Here is a 21,035-nt window from a genome sequence, read left to right on the forward strand (position 1 = left end):
CAGATCAGGCTCCAGGACCATAAGAGATGCGGAGTCTCCAGCAGATGGAGGCTGCCGGGTTATGAGGTCCACCGCTCATACTAAGTGGAGTGTAAAATCATATTGTAAATGACTGGCACAACAGACATGGCCTCCCCTCATCACACTGTGCCCTGGCGTACAAGCTGAGAAAGCTCTCAGGGTCTGTACTACACCCATTCATCAGGCTCCATGCATGCTCAGGGTCCGTTGGGCGTTTTATACCTCAGTACATGGTTCTTACTCCGACTCAGGGCAATATTCCAGATGTTTCACAGACCGTTATGTGAGCTGGGTCCTAACCTGTTATCTAATGTATATGGCGGCTTCTCTCTCCAGACCCTCCGATACATACACATGGGGAGAAGGCCGCTGCCAATGGTTCCTCTCCCAACAAAAGGATAGGGCAATTGCATCCAACATCAGCCGTCAGGGAGATTCTGGACGCCCCATAGCTAAACCCACAGAAATCTAATGTGTATGACCAGCTGTAGGGGAATCATTACTACCAGCTGGCACCCGGGTTCTGCAAAACCTCCATAGACAGGAACCCAATACACGGCGGGCACAAGGTGCAGAGGGAACCTCAGCCATGCAGAAGAGGAGGAGGCTGGGTGAAGGTCCATGGGGTCCCTGCCATTGAGGACTGTTGAGGTGCAGTGATGCTTCCTCACACCTCCATAACCCAGCGCCCAAGCGACAGGTCACCTTCTATTGGAGTCGTGTAACAGCCTCCGTATTACAGCTCGGCCGCCACCATGTGCTCTGCTCCCCAATGACAATTAACCAAATGGAGACAGAAAGTTTATTATTTTACCTCCATGTTATATTACATGGAAAACAGAAGAAACTACAAAAAAATACACAACAAGGAGCTGAGCCACGTGGCTGGAGAAGCTGACAATCATCTAAAGATCCGGGATGTCATTGCCCTGTAGCTGCCCATATTCTGATGTCAGGCTGGCCACCTTTATCTGCTCCCAACTTCTGCGCTGTGTCCTCAGGGAAAGCTGTGCAGTCAGGAGAAGACATGGTCAGAGGTTACCACATCACCGTGGACAAGTCTCCTTCCACCACCACGTCAGCACTTACCTCAGCAATCTCCACCTTCCTCTCCCACGCTCGCACATTCTTCTCCAGCTCTTCCTGCTCCATCTTTTCCTGCACGTACTGCAGAACGCCTGGGACCCGATAGTCGCTCAGCTGCTTCCTCAGCTTCTTGTTCAGACTTTCAGCCTTTGCTCGTTCCTGACAACGGTAATCAGGGACGGAGAAAGGGTCAGAGGCCGGAACAAGGTGCAGACAAAGCCCCTGTGACATAGTGCCCCCCCCGTTACCTGCTCCACCTGTTCAGTCTCCACCTCAATTCTCTGCAGAATGTCATTGCGCATCGAAATCTCTGCGGCCAAATGAGTGGACTCCGCCATATTGTTCTGTAGCCTTTTCTATATAGATAGTCATAGAGTCAGTTTTTCCAGAGCGCGGCACCAAAACAGTGGCCCTCCCCGTATACACCAAAACAGTGGCCCCCCTGACCCTCCCCGTATATAACCGGAGTGCGGTCCCCCCGACCTTCCCCGTATACAACCGGAGCGCTGCTGCCCTCCCCGTATACAACCGGAGCGCGGCCTCTCCGACCCTCCCTGTATACAACCGGAGCGCGGCCCCTCCGACCCTCCCTGTATACAACCGGAGCGCGGCCCCCCCAACTCTTCCCGTATAGACCTGGAGCACAGCCCCTAATCCCCCCCAACCCTCCCCACATACAACCAGAGCGCAGCCCCCCAACCCTCCCCATATACACCCGGAGCACAGCCCCTCGTCCCGCCTACTCACCCCGTATACACCCGGAGCACAGCCCCCCAACTCTCCCCGTATACACCCGGAGCACAGCCCCTCGTCCCACCAACTCTCCCCGTATACAACCAGAGTGCAGCCCCCCAACTCTCCCCGCATACACCCAGTGTACGATCTGGATATCCCCGTATACATCCATAGCGTGGTCTCAATCCTCACAGTATACATCCTGACCCTCCCCATACAACCCCCTCCTCAGGGCGGCCCCGCGGTCACCTTGTAGGAGTTCAGCACTTGCAGGGTGTCGCCCGTGGTCAGTTTTAGCTGCAGCAGGTCCTGGTTCCGTTCATCAATTCGCTCCAGAAATTGGGTGTTTTCAATTTTCAGCTGCTGGAAATCCACCTCGTTCAGCACCTCCCCCATCTCCTCCTTCTGTAAATGGTGAAAGTGATGTGAAGAAGCAACCCGGCGGTGCATGACTATAACCCCCCCCATCCCCTCATATCCAGGGCTGTGAAGAAATATTCACCTCCTCCAGGTGTCGCCCACCTAAACCTGGAGACATGGGATAGGTGGGGGTGTGGGTATGACACCCCCATACACAGCAGTGTGGCACAAGTGCGGTGCGTGCCGCCATACAGGGACACGACAGGCCCATGTCAGGGATCTGTGACATGTCCCTCAGACTAGAAGGCCAAACTGACTGCACAATGATGGGAGTGTTGTGAGGAGGAGAATACTACTACCCATGACCTGCGGACATGTACGGGGGGGGACCTGCGGGCATGTTTAGTGGGGTACCTGCTTGAGCTGCATCTGGAACTTCTTCTTCTGAACTTTTAATGCCGCGTTCTTTAAACGGAGTTTATCCACCAGACTGTCCTGGTCAAAAAAGAGTGGGGTACACAAATCATATACAGTACACCACCCGGCTCCCCTATATATTATCTATGCCATGTACCCCCATATCTGCCCTGCTCCCCTATATATTATCTATGTCATGTGTACCCCCATATGCTCCCCAATATATTATCTATGTCATGTGTACCCCCATATGCACCCTAACATATTATCCATGTGGTGTGCCCCCCCCCCCCATATCCATGCTGCACCCCTTATATAACGTATATCCAGGGACTGACTCTTGCCAGCATCTTTTCTTCCATGTAGCGGAGAGGTTTTTCGGGGTTCACGCCTTCCCCCTTCTTGTTGCTCACAGCGGCTCGGCCGACGTCACGCTCAAATTCATACTTGGCCTTTTTCATTTCGGAGCTGCGGATCTCGGCCTCCTCCATAGTGGCCTGAAACAAACAGCCAGAAGGATGGGTCAGAGCGAGCGGAGGAGGGCAGCACCCCATGTCCTGTCCATACACCCCCCAAACCCACTGACCATGCAATGTGTATGGGCGCCTGGAGGATTGGGCAGCTAGTTCTCAACATGCCCAATACCACAGTTCTTGTAGAGATAAGTTGGCGCCAGAAAGGTCTTAGCAGAGGAGTCGAGCCTCATTCTTTACACATTGAGGTTCTGCAGCAGCTGAGGTCAGTTACACTGCTTACGCAGGCAGAGATAAGCAGTGCCTCACTGCTCATCTCTGTATAATCAGCAGTAATGCATGCACAGCAGAACAGAGACGGGGCTGCGGTCACCCTCCATGCAGGCGCCTCACTTACCTTGTGGCCCTGCAGGATGCGCTCGGTGTTGTCAGCGTTCCTCTGCGCCTCCTCTTGGGACTCCTCCAGCTCCCGCTGCACCAGTTCACACTTCTGGTCCACACTCAGGCTCAGCAGCCGCTCAGAAATCGTGCTGCGTGACTTAGAGCGCCGCCGACTGCGCATCTACACGAGAAAGAGATGGCGGGTCTATAGGGGTGAGCTCTGCCCGTACACTGGTGTTCACTGCTGCACAGAGGACAATACAGGGTACACCCTGCAGTGGTATATACACAGGAGAGATGGCGGGTCTATAGGGGTGTACACTGCTGCACAGAGGACAATACGGGGCACACCCTGCAGCGGTATATATATATATACAGGAGAGATGGCGGGTCTATAGGGGTGTACACTGCTGCACAGAGGACGATACAGGGTACACCCTGCAGTGGTATATATACAGGAGAGATGGCGGGTCTATAGGGGTGAGCTCTGCCCCTACACTGGTGTACACTGCTGCACAGAGGACAATACGGGGCACACCCTGCAGCGGTATATATACAGGAGAGATGGCGGGTCTATAGGGGTGAGCTCTGCCCCTACACTGGTGTACACTGCTGCACAGAGGACGATACGGGGTACACTCTGCTGCGGTATATATACAGGAGAGATGGCGGGTCTATAGGGGTGTATACTGCTGCACAGAGGACAATACGGGGCACACCCTGCAGCGGTATATATACAGGAGAGATGGCGGGTCTATAGGGGTGTACACTGCTGCACAGAGGACAATACGGGGCACACCCTGCAGCGGTATATACAGGAGAGATGGCGGGTCTATAGGGGTGTACACTGCTGCACAGAGGACAATATGGGGCACACCCTGCAGCGGTATATACACAGGAGAGATGGCGGTCTATAGGGGTGTACACTGCTGCACAGAGGACAATATGGGGCACACCCTGCAGCGGTATATACACAGGAGAGATGGCGGGTCTATAGGGGTGTATACTGCTGCACAGAGGACAATACGAGCACACCCTGCAGTGGTATATATACAGGAGAGATGGCGGGTCTATAGGGGTGTACACTGCTGCACAGAGGACAATACGGGCACACCCTGCAGCGGTATATACACAGGAGAGATGGCGGGTCTATAGGGGTGTACACTGCTGCACAGAGGACAATACGGGGCACACCCTGCAGCGGTATATACAGGAGAGATGGCGGGTCTATAGGGGTGTACACTGCTGCACAGAGGACAATACGGGGCACACCCTGCAGCGGTATATACAGGAGAGATGGCGGGTCTATAGGGGTGTACACTGCTGCACAGAGGACAATATGGGGCACACCCTGCAGCGGTATATATACACAGGAGAGATGGCGGGTCTATAGGGGTGTATACTGCTGCACAGAGGACAATACGGGCACACCCTGCAGTGGTATTTATACAGGAGAGATGGCGGGTCTATAGGGGTGTATACTGCTGCACAGAGGACAATACGGGCACACCCTGCAGTGGTATATATACAGGAGAGATGGCGGGTCTATAGGGGTGTACACTGCTGCACAGAGGACAATACGGGGCACACCCTGCAGCGGTATATATACAGGAGAAATGGCGGGTCTATAGGGGTGAGCTCTGCCCCTACACTGGTGTACACTGCTGCACAGAGGACAATACGGGGCACACCCTGCAGCGGTATATATACAGGAGAGATGGCGGGTCTATAGGGGTGTACACTGCTGCACAGAGGACAATACGGGGCACACCCTGCAGCGGTATATATACAGGAGAGATGGCGGGTCTATAGGGGTGTACACTGCTGCACAGAGGACGATACAGGGTACACCCTGCAGTGGTATATATACACAGGAGAGATGGCGGGTCTATAGGGGTGAGCTCTGCCCCTACACTGGTGTATACTGCTGCACAGAGGACAATACGGGGTACACTCTGCTGCGGTATATATACAGGAGAGATGGCGGGTCTATAGGGGTGTACACTGCTGCACAGAGGACAATACGGGGCACACCCTGCAGCGGTATATATACAGGAGAGATGGCGGGTCTATAGGGGTGAGCTCTGCCCCTACACTGGTGTACAGAGGACAATACGGGGTACACTCTGCTGCAGTATATATACAGGAGAGATGGCGGGTCTATAGGGGTGTACACTGCTGCACAGAGGACAATACGGGGTACACTCTGCTGCGGTATATATACAGGAGAGATGGCGGGTCTATAGGGGTGTACACTGCTGCACAGAGGACAATACGGGGTACACTCTGCTGCGGTATATATACAGGAGAGATGGCGGGTCTATAGGGGTGTACACTGCTGCACAGAGGACAATACGGGGCACACCCTGCAGCGGTATATATACAGGAGAGATGGCGGGTCTATAGGGGTGAGCTCTGCCCCTACACTGGTGTACAGAGGACAATACGGGGTACACCCTGCAGTGGTATATATACAGGAGAGATGGCGGGTCTATAGGGGTGTACACTGCTGCACAGAGGACAATACGGGGTACACTCTGCAGCGGTATATATACAGGAGAGATGGCGGGTCTATAGGGGTGAGCTCTGCCCCTACACATGGGTTTAGTGGCGTTGTTTGTGGGGTCCGGATCTTACCTGGCTAAAGTCCAACGGAGAAGCTGAGGTGTCAGGGGGGGCGGCCGGGGTCAGCTCCTTGGGATCCAGTCGCTTATAGAATTTTTCAAACATCTCAGTCTCAGCTGTGAGTGCGGAGAGAGCGTGTCTGCAAGAGAGGAGGGGAGCAACGTATAGAGGGGGGGCAATATAACCTTATATATGGGAATGTATCAGTATATATATATATATATATATAGGGAGAGGTGTATAGGTCAGTATATATACAGGGGAGGTGTATAGGTCAGTATATACAGGGGCAGGTGTATAGGTCAGTATATATACAGGGGGAGGTGTATAGGTCAGTGTATATATAGGGGGAGGTGTATAGGTCGGTATATATAGGGGCAGGTGTATAGGTCGGTGTATATATAGGGGCAGGTGTATAGGTCGGTATATATAGGGGCAGGTGTATAGGTCAGTGTATATACAGGGGCAGGTGTATAGGTCGGTATATATACAGGGGCAGGTGCATAGGTCGGTATATATACAGGGGCAGGTGCATAGGTCGGTATATATACAGGGGCAGGTGCATAGGTCGGTATATATACAGGGGCAGGTGTATAGGTCGGTATATATACAGGGGCAGGTGTATAGGTCGGTATATATACAGGGGCAGGTGTATAGGTCAGTATATACAGAGGCAGGTGTATAGGTCGGTATATACAGGGGCAGGTGTATAGGTCGGTATATACAGGGGCAGGTGTATAGGTCAGTATATACAGGGGCAGGTGTATAGGTCGGTATATATACAGGGGCAGGTGCATAGGTCGGTATATATACAGGGGCAGGTGCATAGGTCGGTATATATACAGGGGCAGGTGCATAGGTCGGTATATATACAGGGGCAGGTGCATAGGTCGGTATATATACAGGGGCAGGTGCATAGGTCAGTATATATATACAGGGGCAGGTGCATAGGTCGGTATATATAGGGGCAGGTGTATAGGTCAGTATATATACAGGGGCAGGTGTATAGGTCGGTATATATAGGGGCAGGTGTATAGGTCGGTATATATAGGGGCAGGTGTATAGGTCAGTATATATACAGGGGCAGGTGTATAGGTCGGTATATATACAGGGGCAGGTGTATAGGTCGGTATATATACAGGGGCAGGTGTATAGGTCGGTATATATACAGGGGCAGGTGTATAGGTCGGTATATACAGGGCAGGTGTATAGGTCAGTATATATACAGGGGCAGGTGTATAGGTCGGTATATATACAGGGGCAGGTGTATAGGTCGGTATATACAGGGCAGGTGTATAGGTCAGTATATATACAGGGGCAGGTGTATAGGTCGGTATATATACAGGGGCAGGTATATAGGTCGGTATATATACAGGGCAGGTGTATAGGTCAGTATATATACAGGGGCAGGTGCATAGGTCAGTATATATACAGGGGCAGGTGTATAGGTCGGTATATATACAGGGGGAGGTGCATAGGTCAGTATATATACAGGGGCAGGTGTATAGGTCGGTATATATACAGGGGGAGGTGCATAGGTCAGTATATATACAGGGGCAGGTGTATAGGTCGGTATATATACAGGGGGAGGTGTAGGTCGGTATATATACAGGGGCAGGTGTATAGGTCAGTATATACAGGGGCAGGTGTATAGGTCAGTATATACAGAGGCAGGTGTATAGGTCGGTATATATACAGGGGCAGGTGTATAGGTCGGTATATACAGGGGCAGGTGTATAGGTCAGTATATACAGGGCAGGTGTATAGGTCAGTATATACAGAGGCAGGTGTATAGGTCGGTATATATACAGGGGCAGGTGTATAGGTCGGTATATACAGGGGCAGGTGTATAGGTCGGTATATATACAGGGGCAGGTCAGTATATCTATATGGTGAGGTGCTGTTCTGTGTGCGGTACCGCGTGTCCCGGATCAGCGCCCGCAGTTGCTCGGGGCTCAGCTCGGACAGGTACAGCTCCTCCCCAGCCTGGGACTCGGTCCTCACACTCTCCGCGTCCGTCTCCGCCATGGTTGGTTGTCAAGGTAAACAGGCAAGAACTCCGGCGTCTCCAAGTAGATGAATCACGTGACTGATTATATGCCTGCCCCAATATTAGCTCATTACCATAGTGACCACACCTCCAAGATGCTATTACCATCTATATATATAATCCCGCCCACAACAGCATCCTACATAGAGGGGGCGGGGTTACAGGAGGTGCAGCACAGGGGGCGGGGTCACAGCAGGGAGCCCCCCAGTGGTCGGAACAGCTTCCTGCCGATGTGCGCCGTGGAGGCCGTGCTTAACCCCTTGAGGACTGGCCGAGCCCATTTTAGTTTTTGCACTTGGCTTATTTTTGTGTTGGATAAGATGCATTTTTAATGGCACCAATAATATTGGAAAAAATTATTCTGAAAAAAAAAAAAACAATTCCACCAAGTGTTTTTGGGTTTTGAAATCACAACATTCGCTGTGCGCTAAAAATGACCCGACGTCCTTGTGCGATTACGGCGATACCAAACTGGTACTTTATTGTTTGTTTTTCTTCCTACCATGTGTGGGGCACATACAACTGTTTGACCAGTTATTCAGTATTTTGGGGGAATAAGTGACGGAAAAATGACGCGCACCGCGCGGGAAAACGATTTTGAAAATGTAATAGTCCAGACATTTTCGGACGCGGCGATCGATACCCGTTATGTCTAAGGGTGAGATCTTCACCCCTCAGAGCGGCGGCCATACAAAGCCTCCCCCATTATGAGGCCTCATGCACACGGCCGCGGCCCACAATCCGGGAGATGCAGTGCGGTGCGGAGGCGCAGATCGGAAGCGTCCGTGGGTTTTCTCTCCGCGCCTCCGCACCGCAAAATAATACGGTGCAGACGGATCACGGACTCATTTAAGTTGAATGGGTCTGGAACCGTCGCGGCTGCCGCACGGATGGGGCCCGGGCATTGGGGACCGCAAATTGCAGTCCCCAATACACAGAAGAGCCGCGTGCATGAGGCCTAAAAGTCATGATGCGTTACGGGGTTAAGTGATTTTCTGCTTTTTCGCGTTTCACTCCACACCTTCCCACAGCCATAACGTTCACGTAGATGTATGAGGGCTTTTTTTAAGGACAGATTGCACTTTGTCAGGGCTCATGCACACGACCGTGCCATGTTCTGTGGATCTGCAAAACACGGATGCTGCCGTGTGCGTTTTGAGAACGGAATGGGACGCCCATAGTAGAAATGCATATTCTTGTCCACAAAACAGACAAGAATAGGACACGTTGTCTTCCTTTATTGCGGCCCCACGGAATGGAGCAGACATCTTTTGCGGCCCCACTGAAGTGAACGGGTTCTCATCCGAGATAAAGCGGACCTCTTCTCTTCATTCTCCGGGTCAGTACCATTACAGCGAGACCCCATTAAGGCCTCATGCACACAAACATTTTGTTTCCGTGTCCGTTCCATTTTTTTTTGGAATGCAGACCCATTCATTTCAATGGGTCCCAAAAATGCGGACAGCACATGGTGTGCCGTACGCATCCGTATGTCCATTCTGTGGCCCCGCAAAGAAAGATAGCGCACGTCCTGTTCTTGTCCGTTTTGTGGACAAGGATTGGCATTGTTACAATGGATCTGCAAAAAAAAACTGATGCAACACAGATGCCAAAAGGACGCCATCAGTATTTTTTGCGGATCCATGTTTTGCAAAACACATACGGTCGTGTGAATGTGGCCTCATATCGTTTTTTGGGTGTTTTGATACTAAAATAAATAAATAAATAAAACCTTAAATACTGTAACTTTTTGTTGTTTGCGGGGCGATAGATAATAGTTTGGACGCAGCGATGCTAATGATGCAGATCAGATGCTGTGGTCGCGAATGACACCGGAATCTGCGGGGTTAAAGGCCTTTCGCGGATCACAGGCCCCCGGTGACTCCCATGAAGGGGTTAATATATTAGCCAGATGAAAGATGTCTCTTCCGGGTCAGAACTCTGGTACCGAGCAGCGCACTGTGTGCGGCCCCTTCTCTGGGTCACTGCTCCGCCAGCTCTAGCCTCTGTTCACGCTTTCCGGATCTGACGAGGACTTTGCCGCAGAGCGGCCTCGCTGCTGCTGCTGCAGAACCTCTTGAACATACGGCTCAGATGGAGGCTGAGAGAAGATGGCGACACACGAGCACAGATCTGAAGCGGGGGCGCAGTGTGGGGGATTCTGTGACCCTGGGGTCACTCTGCAGGGCCCCAGCCAATTGCCTCACCATAGTAATTGGCCCCCGCTGCAAGGTGACCGACGCTGCCAAGAAACCTCAGTTCAGTGTAACGGATCTCCTGGCACCCGACCGGGTACCTCCGTCGATGGATGCTCCTAGTGCTTCCCGAGGGCTCCAAGCACTCCGCTCTACACCGTAAGCGCTGCCGACCCCACGAACCGCCGCAGCTTGGCTGGGATCTCGCCGCCTCTTACCCACCCTGGGCCGACGCCAAGGCTCCAGTGGGTGAACCTCTTCCTTCAGAGAGCAGGAGCAGCTCTTACAGGAGCAGCTCTTACAGGAGCTAGGGATTATACTGCGGAGAGTATAATGATTACAGCAACCCCCCAAACAGGAGCCCAGGCTTCATGAAGGGAAGAACCGGACCCTTAATGGGGCTACATGCCCGCCTTCTATGCCGGTCTTCCAGAAAGGGACACTCCCCATGGGGACCTTTACATAAACCAATCACAGGCAGAAAACTCCCTCCTGTGACAATTAACCAACACAATGGGGTAACGTAATCACTCACAGGCAGAAACTACCCATTGTGGAATACTGACCCGGGGGGGATCTCCATAGTCATGGGTCCATAGGAAGGAGGCTAGCCCTCAGGCCTCTCCAGCAGCCCCAGTCCATCACAATCAGGAACCCTGGCTGCTGTTCTATCCTCCATGCTTTACACTGAAGCTCTCTATATCAATGACTTGAGATGGCTGCCCTGTCGTTTGGCCTCGGAGCTGAACTCCAGACTTCTGCCATCTAATAAGCGCTGAGCGGCAGATAATTGTCAGCGATGGGATCAGCCACCATTACCTCCCAGTATTAGCAGCATCCTCTGCCCACAGGCGACGGAAAGATCTGATCAGCGACTCACCATGTGATAGCAGGGTGCATTATAGAGGCGGTGTAGCGGAGCTGAGCTCTGGTGTAGTGGGGCTGAGCTCTGGTGTAGTGGGGCCGAGCACTCTACAGTGTGGTGTAGTGGGGACGAGCTCTGGTGTAGTGGAGACGAGCTCTGGTGTAGTGGGGACGAGATCTGGTGTAGTGGGGACGAGATCTGGTGTAGTGGGGACGAGATCTGGTGTAGTGGGGACGAGCTCCGGTGCAGTGGGGCCGAGCTCTGGTGTAGTGGGGCCGAGCCCTGGTGTAGTGGGGCCGAGCACTCTAGTGTGGTGCAGTGGGGCCGAGCCCTGGTGTAGTGGGGCCGAGCTCTGGTGTAGTGGGGCCGAGCCCCGGTGCAGTGGGGCCGAGCTCTGGTCTAGTGGGGCCGATCCCTGGTCTAGTGGGGCCGAGCTCTGGTGCAGTGGGGCCGAGCTCTGGTGCAGTGGGGCCGAGCTCTGGTCTAGTGGGGCCGAGCTCTGGTCTAGTGGGGCTGAGGCCGAGCTCTGGTGTGGTGGGGCAGAGCCCTGGTGTGGTGGGGCCGAGCCCTGGTGTGGTGGGGCCGAGCCCTGGTGTGGTGGGGCCGAGCTCTGGTGTGGTGGGGCCGAGCCCTGGTGTGGTGGGGCCGAGCCCTGGTGTGGTGGGGCCGAGCCCTGGTGTGGTGGGGCCGAGCCCTGGTGTGGTGGGGCCGAGCTCTGGTGTGGTGGGGCCGAGCTCTGGTGTGGTGGGGCCGAGCTCTGGTGTGGTGGGGCCGAGCTCTGGTGTGGTGGGGCCGAGCTCTGGTGTGCTGAGGCCGAGCCCTGGTGTGGTGGGGCCGAGCCCTGGTGTGGTGGGGCCGAGCCCTGGTGTGGTGGGGCCGAGCTCTGGTGTGGTGGGGCCGAGCTCTGGTGTGGTGGGGTCGAGCTCTGGTGTGGTGGGGCCGAGCTCTGGTGTGGTGGGGCCGAGCTCTGGTGTGGTGGGGCCGAGCTCTGGTGTGCTGAGGCCGAGCTCTGGTGTGGTGAGGCCGAGCTCTGGTGTGGTGAGGCCGAGCTCTGGTGTAGTGGGGCCGAGCTCTGGTGTAGTGGGGCCGAGCTCTGGTGTAGTGGGGCCGAGCTCTGGTGTAGTGGGGCCGAGCTCTGGTGTAGTGGGGCTGAGGCTGAGCTCTAGTGTAGTGGGGCTGAGGCCGAGCTCTGGTGTAGTGGGGCTGAGGCCGAGCTCTGGTGTAGTGGGGCTGAGGCCGAGCTCTGGTGTAGTGGGGCTGAGGCCGAGCTCTGGTGTAGTGGGGCTGAGGCCGAGCTCTGGTGTAGTGGGGCCGAGCTCTGGTGTAGTGGGGCTGAGGCTGAGCTCTGGTCTAGTGGGGCCGAGCTCTGGTCTAGTGGGGCTGAGGCCGAGCTCTGGTGTGGTGGGGCAGAGCCCTGGTGTGGTGGGGCCGAGCCCTGGTGTGGTGGGGCCGAGCCCTGGTGTGGTGGGGCCGAGCTCTGGTGTGGTGGGGCCGAGCCCTGGTGTGGTGGGGCCGAGCCCTGGTGTGGTGGGGCCGAGCCCTGGTGTGGTGGGGCCGAGCCCTGGTGTGGTGGGGCCGAGCCCTGGTGTGGTGGGGCCGAGCCCTGGTGTGGTGGGGCCGAGCTCTGGTGTGGTGGGGCCGAGCTCTGGTGTGGTGGGGCCGAGCTCTGGTGTGGTGGGGCCGAGCTCTGGTGTGCTGAGGCCGAGCCCTGGTGTGGTGGGGCCGAGCCCTGGTGTGGTGGGGCCGAGCTCTGGTGTGGTGGGGCCGAGCTCTGGTGTGGTGGGGCCGAGCTCTGGTGTGCTGAGGCCGAGCTCTGGTGTGCTGAGGCCGAGCTCTGGTGTGGTGAGGCCGAGCTCTGGTGTGGTGAGGCCGAGCTCTGGTGTGGTGAGGCCGAGCTCTGGTGTAGTGGGGCCGAGCTCTGGTGTAGTGGGGCCGAGCTCTGGTGTAGTGGGGCTGAGGCTGAGCTCTAGTGTAGTGGGGCTGAGGCCGAGCTCTGGTGTAGTGGGGCTGAGGCTGAGCTCTGGTGTAGTGGGGCTGAGGCCGAGCTCTGGTGTAGTGGTGCCGAGCTCTGGTGTAGTGGGGCTGAGGCTGAGCTCTGGTCTAGTGGGGCTGAGCTCTGGTGTAGTGGGGCCGAGCCCTGGTGTGGTGGGGCCGAGCTCTGGTGTGGTGAGGCCGAGCCCTGGTGTGGTGGGGCCGAGCCCTGGTGTGGTGGGGCCGAGCCCTGGTGTGGTGGGGCCGAGCTCTGGTGTGGTGGGGCCGAGCTCTGGTGTGGTGGGGCCGAGCTCTGGTGTGGTGGGGCCGAGCTCTGGTGTGCTGAGGCCGAGCCCTGGTGTGGTGGGGCCGAGCCCTGGTGTGGTGGGGCCGAGCCCTGGTGTGGTGGGGCCGAGCTCTGGTGTGGTGGGGCCGAGCTCTGGTGTGGTGGGGTCGAGCTCTGGTGTGGTGGGGCCGAGCTCTGGTGTGGTGGGGCCGAGCTCTGGTGTGCTGAGGCCGAGCTCTGGTGTGGTGAGGCCGAGCTCTGGTGTGGTGAGGCCGAGCTCTGGTGTAGTGGGGCCGAGCTCTGGTGTAGTGGGGCCGAGCTCTGGTGTAGTGGGGCCGAGCTCTGGTGTAGTGGGGCCGAGCTCTGGTGTAGTGGGGCCGAGCTCTGGTGTAGTGGGGCTGAGGCTGAGCTCTAGTGTAGTGGGGCTGAGGCCGAGCTCTGGTGTAGTGGGGCTGAGGCCGAGCTCTGGTGTAGTGGGGCTGAGGCCGAGCTCTGGTGTAGTGGGGCTGAGGCCGAGCTCTGGTGTAGTGGGGCTGAGGCCGAGCTCTGGTGTAGTGGGGCCGAGCTCTGGTGTAGTGGGGCTGAGGCTGAGCTCTGGTCTAGTGGGGCTGAGCTCTGGTGTAGTGGGGGCCGAGCCCTGGTGTGGTGGGGCCGAGCTCTGGTGTGGTGGGGCCGAGCCCTGGTGTGGTGGGGCCGAGCCCTGGTGTGGTGGGGCCGAGCCCTGGTGTGGTGGGGCCGAGCCCTGGTGTGGTGGGGCCGAGCCCTGGTGTGTGGGGCCGAGCCCTGGTGTGGTGGGGCCGAGCCCTGGTGTGGTGGGGCCGAGCCCTGGTGTGGTGGGGCCGAGCCCTGGTGTGGTGGGGCCGAGCTCTGGTGTGGTGGGGCCGAGCTCTGGTGTGCTGAGGCCCGAGCCCTGGTGTGGTGGGGCCGAGCCCTGGTGTGGTGGGGCTGAGGCCGAGCTCTGGTGTGGTGAGGCCGAGCTCTGGTGTAGTGGGGCCGAGCTCTGGTGTAGTGGGGCCGAGCTCTGGTGTAGTGGGGGCCGAGCTCTGGTGTAGTGGGGCCGAGCTCTGGTGTAGTGGGGCCGAGCTCTGGTGTAGTGGGGCCGAGCTCTGGTGTAGTGGGGCCGAGCTCTGGTGTAGTGGGGCCGAGCTCTGGTGTAGTGGGGCCGAGCTCTGGTGTAGTTGGGCCGAGCTCTGGTGTAGTGGGGCCGAGCTCTGGTGTAGTGGGGCCGAGGCTGAGCTCTGGTGTAGTGGGGCCGAGCTCTGGTGTAGTGGGGCTGAGGCTGAGCTCTGTTGTAGTGGGGCTGAGGCTGAGCTCTGGTGTAGTGGGGCTGAGGCTGAGCTCTGGTGTAGTGGGGCTGAGGCCGAGCTCTGGTGTAGTGGGGCCGAGCTCTGGTGTAGTGGGGCCGAGCTCTGGTGTAGTGGGGCCGAGCTCTGGTTGTAGTGGGGCCGAGCTCTGGTGTAGTGGGGCCGAGCTCTGGTGTAGTGGGGCCGAGCTCTGGTTGTAGTGGGGCCGAGCTCTGGTGTAGTGGGGCCGAGCTCTGGTGTAGTGGGGCCGAGCTCTGGTGTAGTGGGGCCGAGCTCTGGTGTAGTGGGGCTGAGGCTGAGCTCTGGTGTAGTGGGGCCGAGGCTGAGCTCTGGTGTAGTGGGGCTGAGGCTGAGCTCTGGTGTAGTGGGGCCGAGGCCGAGCTCTGGTGTAGTGGGGCCGAGCTCTGGTGTAGTGGGGCCGAGCTCTGGTGTAGTGGGGCTGAGGCTGAGCTCTGGTGTAGTGGGGCCGAGGCTGAGCTCTGGTGTGGTGAGGCCGAGCTCTGGTGTAGTGGGGACGAGCTCTGGTGTAGTGGGGCAGAGGCTGAGCTCTGGTGTAGTGGGGCCGAGCTCTGGTGTAGTGGGGCTGAGGCTGAGCTCTGGTGTAGTGGGGCCGAGGCTGAGCTCTGGTGTAGTGGGGCTGAGGCTGAGCTCTGGTGTAGTGGCGCCGAGGCCGAGCTCTGGTGTAGTGGGGCCGAGCTCTGGTGTAGTGGGGCCGAGCTCTGGTGTAGTGGGGCCGAGCTCTGGTGTAGTGAGGCCGAGCTCTGGTGTAGTGGGGCTGAGGCCGAGCTCTGGTGTAGTGGGGCCGAGGCTGAGCTCTGGTGTAGTGGGGCCGAGGCCGAGCTCTGGTGTAGTGGGGCCGAGCTCTGGTGTAGTGGGGCTGAGGCTGAGCTCTGGTGTAGTGGGGCCGAGGCTGAGCTCTGGTGTAGTGGGGCTGAGGCTGAGCTCTGGTGTAGTGGGGCCGAGGCCGAGCTCTGGTGTAGTGGGGCCGAGGCCGAGCTCTGGTGTAGTGGGGCCGAGCTCTGGTGTAGTGGGGCCGAGCTCTGGTGTAGTGGGGCCGAGCTCTGGTGTAGTGGGGCCGAGCTCTGGTGTAGTGGGGCCGAGCTCTGGTGTAGTGAGGCCGAGCTCTGGTGTAGTGGGGCTGAGGCCGAGCTCTGGTGTAGTGGGGCCGAGGCTGAGCTCTGGTGTAGTGGGGCCGAGGCTGAGCTCTGGTGTAGTGGGGCCGAGGCTGAGCTCTGGTGTAGTGGGGCCGAGCTCTGGTGTAGTGGGGCTGGGGCTGAGGCCGAGCTCTGGTGTAGTGGGGCCGAGCTCTGGTGTGGTGGGGCCGAGCTCTGGTGTGGTGGGGCCGAGCTCTGGTGTGGTGGGGCCGAGCTCTGGTGTGGTGGGGCCGAGCTCTGGTGTGCTGAGGCCGAGCTCTGGTGTGCTGAGGCCGAGCTCTGGTGTGGTGAGGCCGAGCTCTGGTGTAGTGGGGCCGAGCTCTGGTGTAGTGGGGCCGAGCTCTGGTGTAGTGGGGCCGAGCTCTGGTGTAGTGGGGCCGAGGCTGAGCTCTAGTGTAGTGGGGCTGAGGCCGAGCTCTGGTGTAGTGGGGCTGAGGCTGAGCTCTGGTGTAGTGGGGCTGAGGCCGAGCTCTGGTGTAGTGGTGCCGAGCTCTGGTGTAGTGGGGCTGAGGCTGAGCTCTGGTCTAGTGGGGCTGAGCTCTGGTGTAGTGGGGCCGAGCCCTGGTGTGGTGGGGCCGAGCTCTGGTGTGGTGGGGCCGAGCCCTGGTGTGGTGGGGCCGAGCCCTGGTGTGGTGGGGCCGAGCCCTGGTGTGGTGGGGCCGAGCCCTGGTGTGGTGGGGCCGAGCTCTGGTGTGGTGGGGCCGAGCTCTGGTGTGGTGGGGCCGAGCTCTGGTGTGCTGAGGCCGAGCCCTGGTGTGGTGGGGCCGAGCCCTGGTGTGGTGGGGCCGAGCCCTGGTGTGGTGGGGCCGAGGCCGAGCTCTGGTGTAGTGGGGCCGAGCTCTGGTGTAGTGGGGCCGAGCTCTGGTGTAGTGAGGCCGAGCTCTGGTGTAGTGGGGCTGAGGCCGAGCTCTGGTGTAGTGGGGCCGAGGCTGAGCTCTGGTGTAGTGGGGCCGAGGCTGAGCTCTGGTGTAGTGGGGCCGAGGCTGAGCTCTGGTGTAGTGGGGCCGAGCTCTGGTGTAGTGGGGCCGAGCTCTGGTGTAGTGGGGCCGAGCTCTGGTGTAGTGGGGCTGGGGCTGGGGCTGAGGCCGAGCTCTGGTGTAGTGGGGCTGAGCGGCGCTGCCTCCCTCCGACCACCTGGTGTCGCTGTGATTTGCAGGCGCCGCCCGTTCACTCGTCCCTTTCAGTCCCGGAAGCCCGTGATCCCGGCCCGGCCTGGCGGTCCTGTGTGTGGCCGCCCCTCTCTTCCTGCGAGCGGCCTCCCGCCGCCTCCCTAGCCCGGGGCTGCGGGGCCTGACCTCCAAATTCTCAGCAGCTATGCCGGGCCCGCAAACCGGGAGCCGAGCCCGCGTGTATGCCGATGTAAACAGCCTGAGGAGCCGCGAGTACTGGGACTACGAGGCGCACGTCCCGAACTGGGGGTAAGAGAGGGGGGACAGAGAGGGACGGGGGGCTGGGGAGGGAAAAGGGGGTCTGATGATTGGGGGGTGAGGAAGAAAAGGAAGGGGGGTGAGGAAGAAAAGGAAGGGGGTGAGGGGGGGGCTAGGGAGGGAAGAGGGGGGTCTGATAATGATGATTGGGGGGTGAGGGAGCGGGGGGGACAGAGAGGGGAGAGGGAAGAGGGGGGGAGAAAAGGAAGGGGGTCTGATGATGATGGGGGAGAAAAGGAAGGGGGTATGATGATGGGGGGGGAGAAAAGGAAGGGGGTCTGATGATGGGGGGGGAGAAAAGGAAGGGGGGTCTGATGATGATGATGATGATGATGGGGGGGGGGGTGAGGAAGAAAAGGAAGAGGGGGGTCTGATGATGATGATTGGGGGGGGTGGTGTGAGGAAGAAAAGGATGGGTGAAGAGGGGGGTATGATGATTGGGGGGGTTGAGGAAGAAGGGGAGCAGAGAGGGAATATGATGAGGGGGATTGGGGGTGAAGAAGGGGGATTGGGGGTGAAGAAGTGGGACTGGGGGAAGGTGTGGGGATGGGGAGTGAGGAAGAGGGGGGAACAGGAGGAAGGTGAGGGGAGACGGGTGGAGTCAGGGGCGGATTGGGCATAGACCTTACAGGGAAATTTCCCGGTTGGGGGGCGCACTGGTCAGATGTCTGGAGGTTGGGGGGGGGCGCACTGGTCAGATGTCTGGAGGTTGGGGGGGGGCGCACTGGTCAGATGTCTGGAGGTTGGGGGGGGGCGCACTGGTCAGATGTCTGGAGGTTGGGGGGGGGCGCACTGGTCAGATGTCTGGAGGTTGGGGGGGGGCGCACTGGTCAGATGTCTGGAGGTTGGGGGGGGCGCACTGGTCAGATGTCTGGAGGTTGGGGGGGGGGGCGCACTGGTCAGATGTCTGGAGGTTGGGGGGGGGCGCACTGGTCAGATGTCTGGAGGTTGGGGGGGGCGCACTGGTCAGATGTCTGGAGGTTGGGGGGGGCGCACTGGTCAGATGTCTGGAGGTTGGGGGGGCGCACTGGTCAGATGTCTGGAGGTTGGGGGGGGCGCACTGGTCAGATGTCTGGAGGTTGGGGGGGGCGCACTGGTCAGATGTCTGGAGGTTGGGGGGGGGGCGCACTGGTCAGATGTCTGGAGGTTGGGGGGGGCGCACTGGTCAGATGTCTGGAGGTTGGGGGGGGCGCACTGGTCAGATGTCTGGAGGTTGGGGGGGCGCACTGGTCAGATGTCTGGAGGTTGGGGGGGGGCGCACTGGTCAGATGTCTGGAGGTTGGGGGGGCGCACTGGTCAGATGTCTGGAGGTTGGGGGGGGCACACTGGTCTGGAGGGTGGGGGGGGGCGCACTGGTCTGGAGGTTGGGGGGGGGCGCAATGGTCAGATGTCTGGAGGTTGGGGGGGGCGCACTGGTCAGATGTCTGGAGGTTGGGGGGGCGCACTGGTCAGATGTCTGGAGGTTGGGGGGGGCGCACTGGTCAGATGTCTGGAGGTTGGGGGGGCGCACTGGTCAGATGTCTGGAGGTTGGGGGGGGGGCACACTGGTCTGGAGGTTGGGGGGGGCGCACTGGTCAGATGTCTGGAGGTTGGGGGGGCGCACTGGTCAGATGTCTGGAGGTTGGGGGGGGCACACTGGTCTGGAGGTTGGGGGGGCGCACTGGTCAGATGTCTGGAGGTTGGGGGGGGGGGGCGCACTGGTCAGATGTCGGGGGGTGCAGGGTTGTGGACGCCTGTGTTCTGAGCTCCTGATCTCCTCTTTTCGGCGCAGGAACCAGGAGGACTATCAGCTGGTGCGGAAACTCGGCCGTGGCAAATACAGCGAAGTGTTCGAGGCGATAAACATCACCAATAATGAGAGGGTCGTGGTGAAGATCCTGAAGGTGGGCTCCTGCCGGATCCCCATCTCCCTCCCCCGCCACATCCCCCACCTGTTCCCCCGTGTCGCCCCCCTTCTCCCGATTCCCCCTGTCCCCCCCACCTCTTCTGAGCTCTTTCTTTCTGCAGCCGGTGAAGAAGAAGAAGATAAAGCGGGAGGTGAAGATCCTGGAGAACCTGCGAGGTGGCACCAACATCATCCGCCTGCTGGACACCATCAAGGATCCAGTGGTGAGTCTCTTTCTCTGATGGGGCCCGCCCAGGAGGGCGGAGCGAGAAGGATGATGGGTGTTATAGTCTGACAACTCCATCTTTCTCTATCTTTTTCTCATAGTCCAAGACTCCGGCTCTCGTGTTTGAATACATCAATAATACAGACTTCAAGGTGAGTGCAGCTCCTTAGGAGGGGCGGGGAGGGGCGACTGACTACTTACTGCTCCCTTTTATTTCTGCAGCAGCTCTACCAGATCCTGACCGACTATGACATCCGATACTACATGTACGAGCTGCTGAAGGTACGGGGGTCAGTCCTGTGTACGGGGGTTGTCAGTGGTCAGTCCTGTCTGGGCTTTGGTGCCGAGGTCCGCAGTCCTGGCTTATCATCTGCTCTGTAGTGTGTGTATCCCCGTGACAGCGGGTGTTCGGCGTCTTGTGGTGGTTGTCATGGATGCCCCTCCCTCTTGCAGGCTCTGGATTACTGCCACAGTCAGGGTGTGATGCACCGAGACGTGAAGCCGCACAACGTCATGATAGACCACCAGCAGAAGAAGGTAGGGGTCATGTGACCACAGCGGAGCCCCGCTGATGATCAGCCACTGTGTCATGTGACTGGTCGGCTACATGTGACATTTAACCCTTTTTGTGTCATGCAGCTGCGGCTCATAGACTGGGGATTGGCGGAGTTCTATCACCCGGCGCAGGAGTACAACGTACGCGTCGCCTCTCGATACTTTAAGGGTCCGGAGCTGCTGGTTGATTATCAGGTAAGGAGGCTCTGGCCTGCAGAATGCTGACTGCTGCCATGGCTGTCCTCCACTGACCACCGCTGTGCTCCGCAGATGTACGACTACAGCCTGGACATGTGGAGCCTCGGGTGCATGCTGGCCAGTATGATATTCCGGAAGGAGCCATTCTTCCACGGTCAGGACAACTATGACCAGGTGAGTACCCTACCTACCCTCATAGTGTGTGAGCCCAGGGGTGAGGAGCCGGGGCCACCTACCCTCATAGTGTGTGAGCCCAGGGGTGAGGAGCCGGGGCCACCTACCCCCATAGTGTGTGAGCCCAGGGGTGAGGAGCCGGGGCCACCTACCCTCATAGTGTGTGAGCCCAGGGGTGAGGAGCCGGGGCCACCTACCCTCATAGTGTGTGAGCCCAGGGGTGAGGAGCCGGGGCCACCTACCCTTATAGTGTGTGAGCCCAGGGGTGAGGAGCCGGGGCCACCTACCATTATAGTCTGTGAGCCCAGGGGGGGTGAGGAGCTGGGGCCACCTACACCTCATAGTCTGTGAGCCCAGGGGGGTGAGGAGCTAGGGCCACCTACACCTCATAGTCTGTGAGCCCAGGGGTGAGGAGCCGGGGCCACCTACCCTCAAAGTGTGTGAGCCCAGGGGGGTGAGGAGCCGGTGCCACCTACCCTCATAGTGTGTGAGCCCAGGGGGGTGAGGAGCTAGGGCCACCTACACCTCATAGTCTGTGAGCCCAGGGGTGAGGAGCCGGGGCCACCTACCCTCAGTGTGTGAGCCCAGGGGTGAGGAGGTGGGGCCACCTAACTAATGTTGGGTGATATACTGGTATCCACAATATA

At 58.5% G+C, this 21,035-nt stretch overlaps 2 protein-coding genes across 3 annotated transcripts; one reads left to right on the forward strand and one right to left on the reverse strand.

The window, feature by feature from the left end:
• Positions 1-822: 822 nt before the first annotated feature.
• CCDC113 (coiled-coil domain containing 113) lies at positions 823-17,082 on the reverse strand. Of its 2 annotated transcripts, XM_044269946.1 has the most exons (10): positions 11,224-11,295; positions 8,017-8,199; positions 6,111-6,237; positions 3,490-3,654; positions 2,958-3,116; positions 2,617-2,697; positions 2,092-2,247; positions 1,356-1,463; positions 1,111-1,266; positions 823-1,028 (listed from the first exon to the last, which is right to left on the reverse strand). In XM_044269946.1, exons 2-10 carry the CDS (start codon positions 8,124-8,126, stop codon positions 927-929), a joined length of 1,164 nt encoding a protein of 387 aa, XP_044125881.1. In that variant the 5' UTR covers positions 8,127-8,199; positions 11,224-11,295; the 3' UTR covers positions 823-926. The 2 variants fall into 2 exon arrangements, with proteins under 2 accessions (XP_044125881.1, XP_044125882.1); XM_044269947.1 differs by lacking the exons at positions 8,017-8,199; positions 11,224-11,295 and adding an exon at positions 17,055-17,082.
• Positions 17,083-17,095: 13 nt separating this feature from the next.
• CSNK2A2 (casein kinase 2 alpha 2) lies at positions 17,096-20,739 on the forward strand. Its single transcript, XM_044269340.1, has 8 exons — positions 17,096-17,341; positions 19,122-19,233; positions 19,358-19,459; positions 19,563-19,613; positions 19,684-19,743; positions 19,915-19,998; positions 20,101-20,211; positions 20,287-20,739. The coding sequence occupies exons 1-8, from the start codon at positions 17,238-17,240 to the stop codon at positions 20,737-20,739; spliced, it is 1,077 nt and encodes a 358-aa protein (XP_044125275.1). The 5' UTR covers positions 17,096-17,237.
• Positions 20,740-21,035: the final 296 nt, after the last annotated feature.

Source organism: Bufo gargarizans, chromosome 10 (assembly GCF_014858855.1).
Source record: "Bufo gargarizans isolate SCDJY-AF-19 chromosome 10, ASM1485885v1, whole genome shotgun sequence".
Lineage (NCBI taxonomy): Eukaryota > Metazoa > Chordata > Amphibia > Anura > Bufonidae > Bufo > Bufo gargarizans.

Coding starts and splice junctions, on each gene's coding strand:
- CCDC113 (XM_044269946.1), bottom strand. CDS start 8,126: ATGGCGGAGACGGACGCGGAGAGTGTGAGGACCGAGTCCCAGGCTGGG. Junction 3,117..3,489: donor GCATCCTGCAGGGCCACAAG/GTAAGTGAGGCG, acceptor TGTTTGTTTCAG/GCCACTATGGAGGAGGCCGA. Junction 1,267..1,355: donor AGACTGAACAGGTGGAGCAG/GTAACGGGGGGG, acceptor TACCGTTGTCAG/GAACGAGCAAAGGCTGAAAG.
- CSNK2A2 (XM_044269340.1), top strand. CDS start 17,238: ATGCCGGGCCCGCAAACCGGGAGCCGAGCCCGCGTGTATGCCGATGTA. Junction 19,234..19,357: donor TCGTGGTGAAGATCCTGAAG/GTGGGCTCCTGC, acceptor TTCTTTCTGCAG/CCGGTGAAGAAGAAGAAGAT. Junction 20,212..20,286: donor AGCTGCTGGTTGATTATCAG/GTAAGGAGGCTC, acceptor TGTGCTCCGCAG/ATGTACGACTACAGCCTGGA.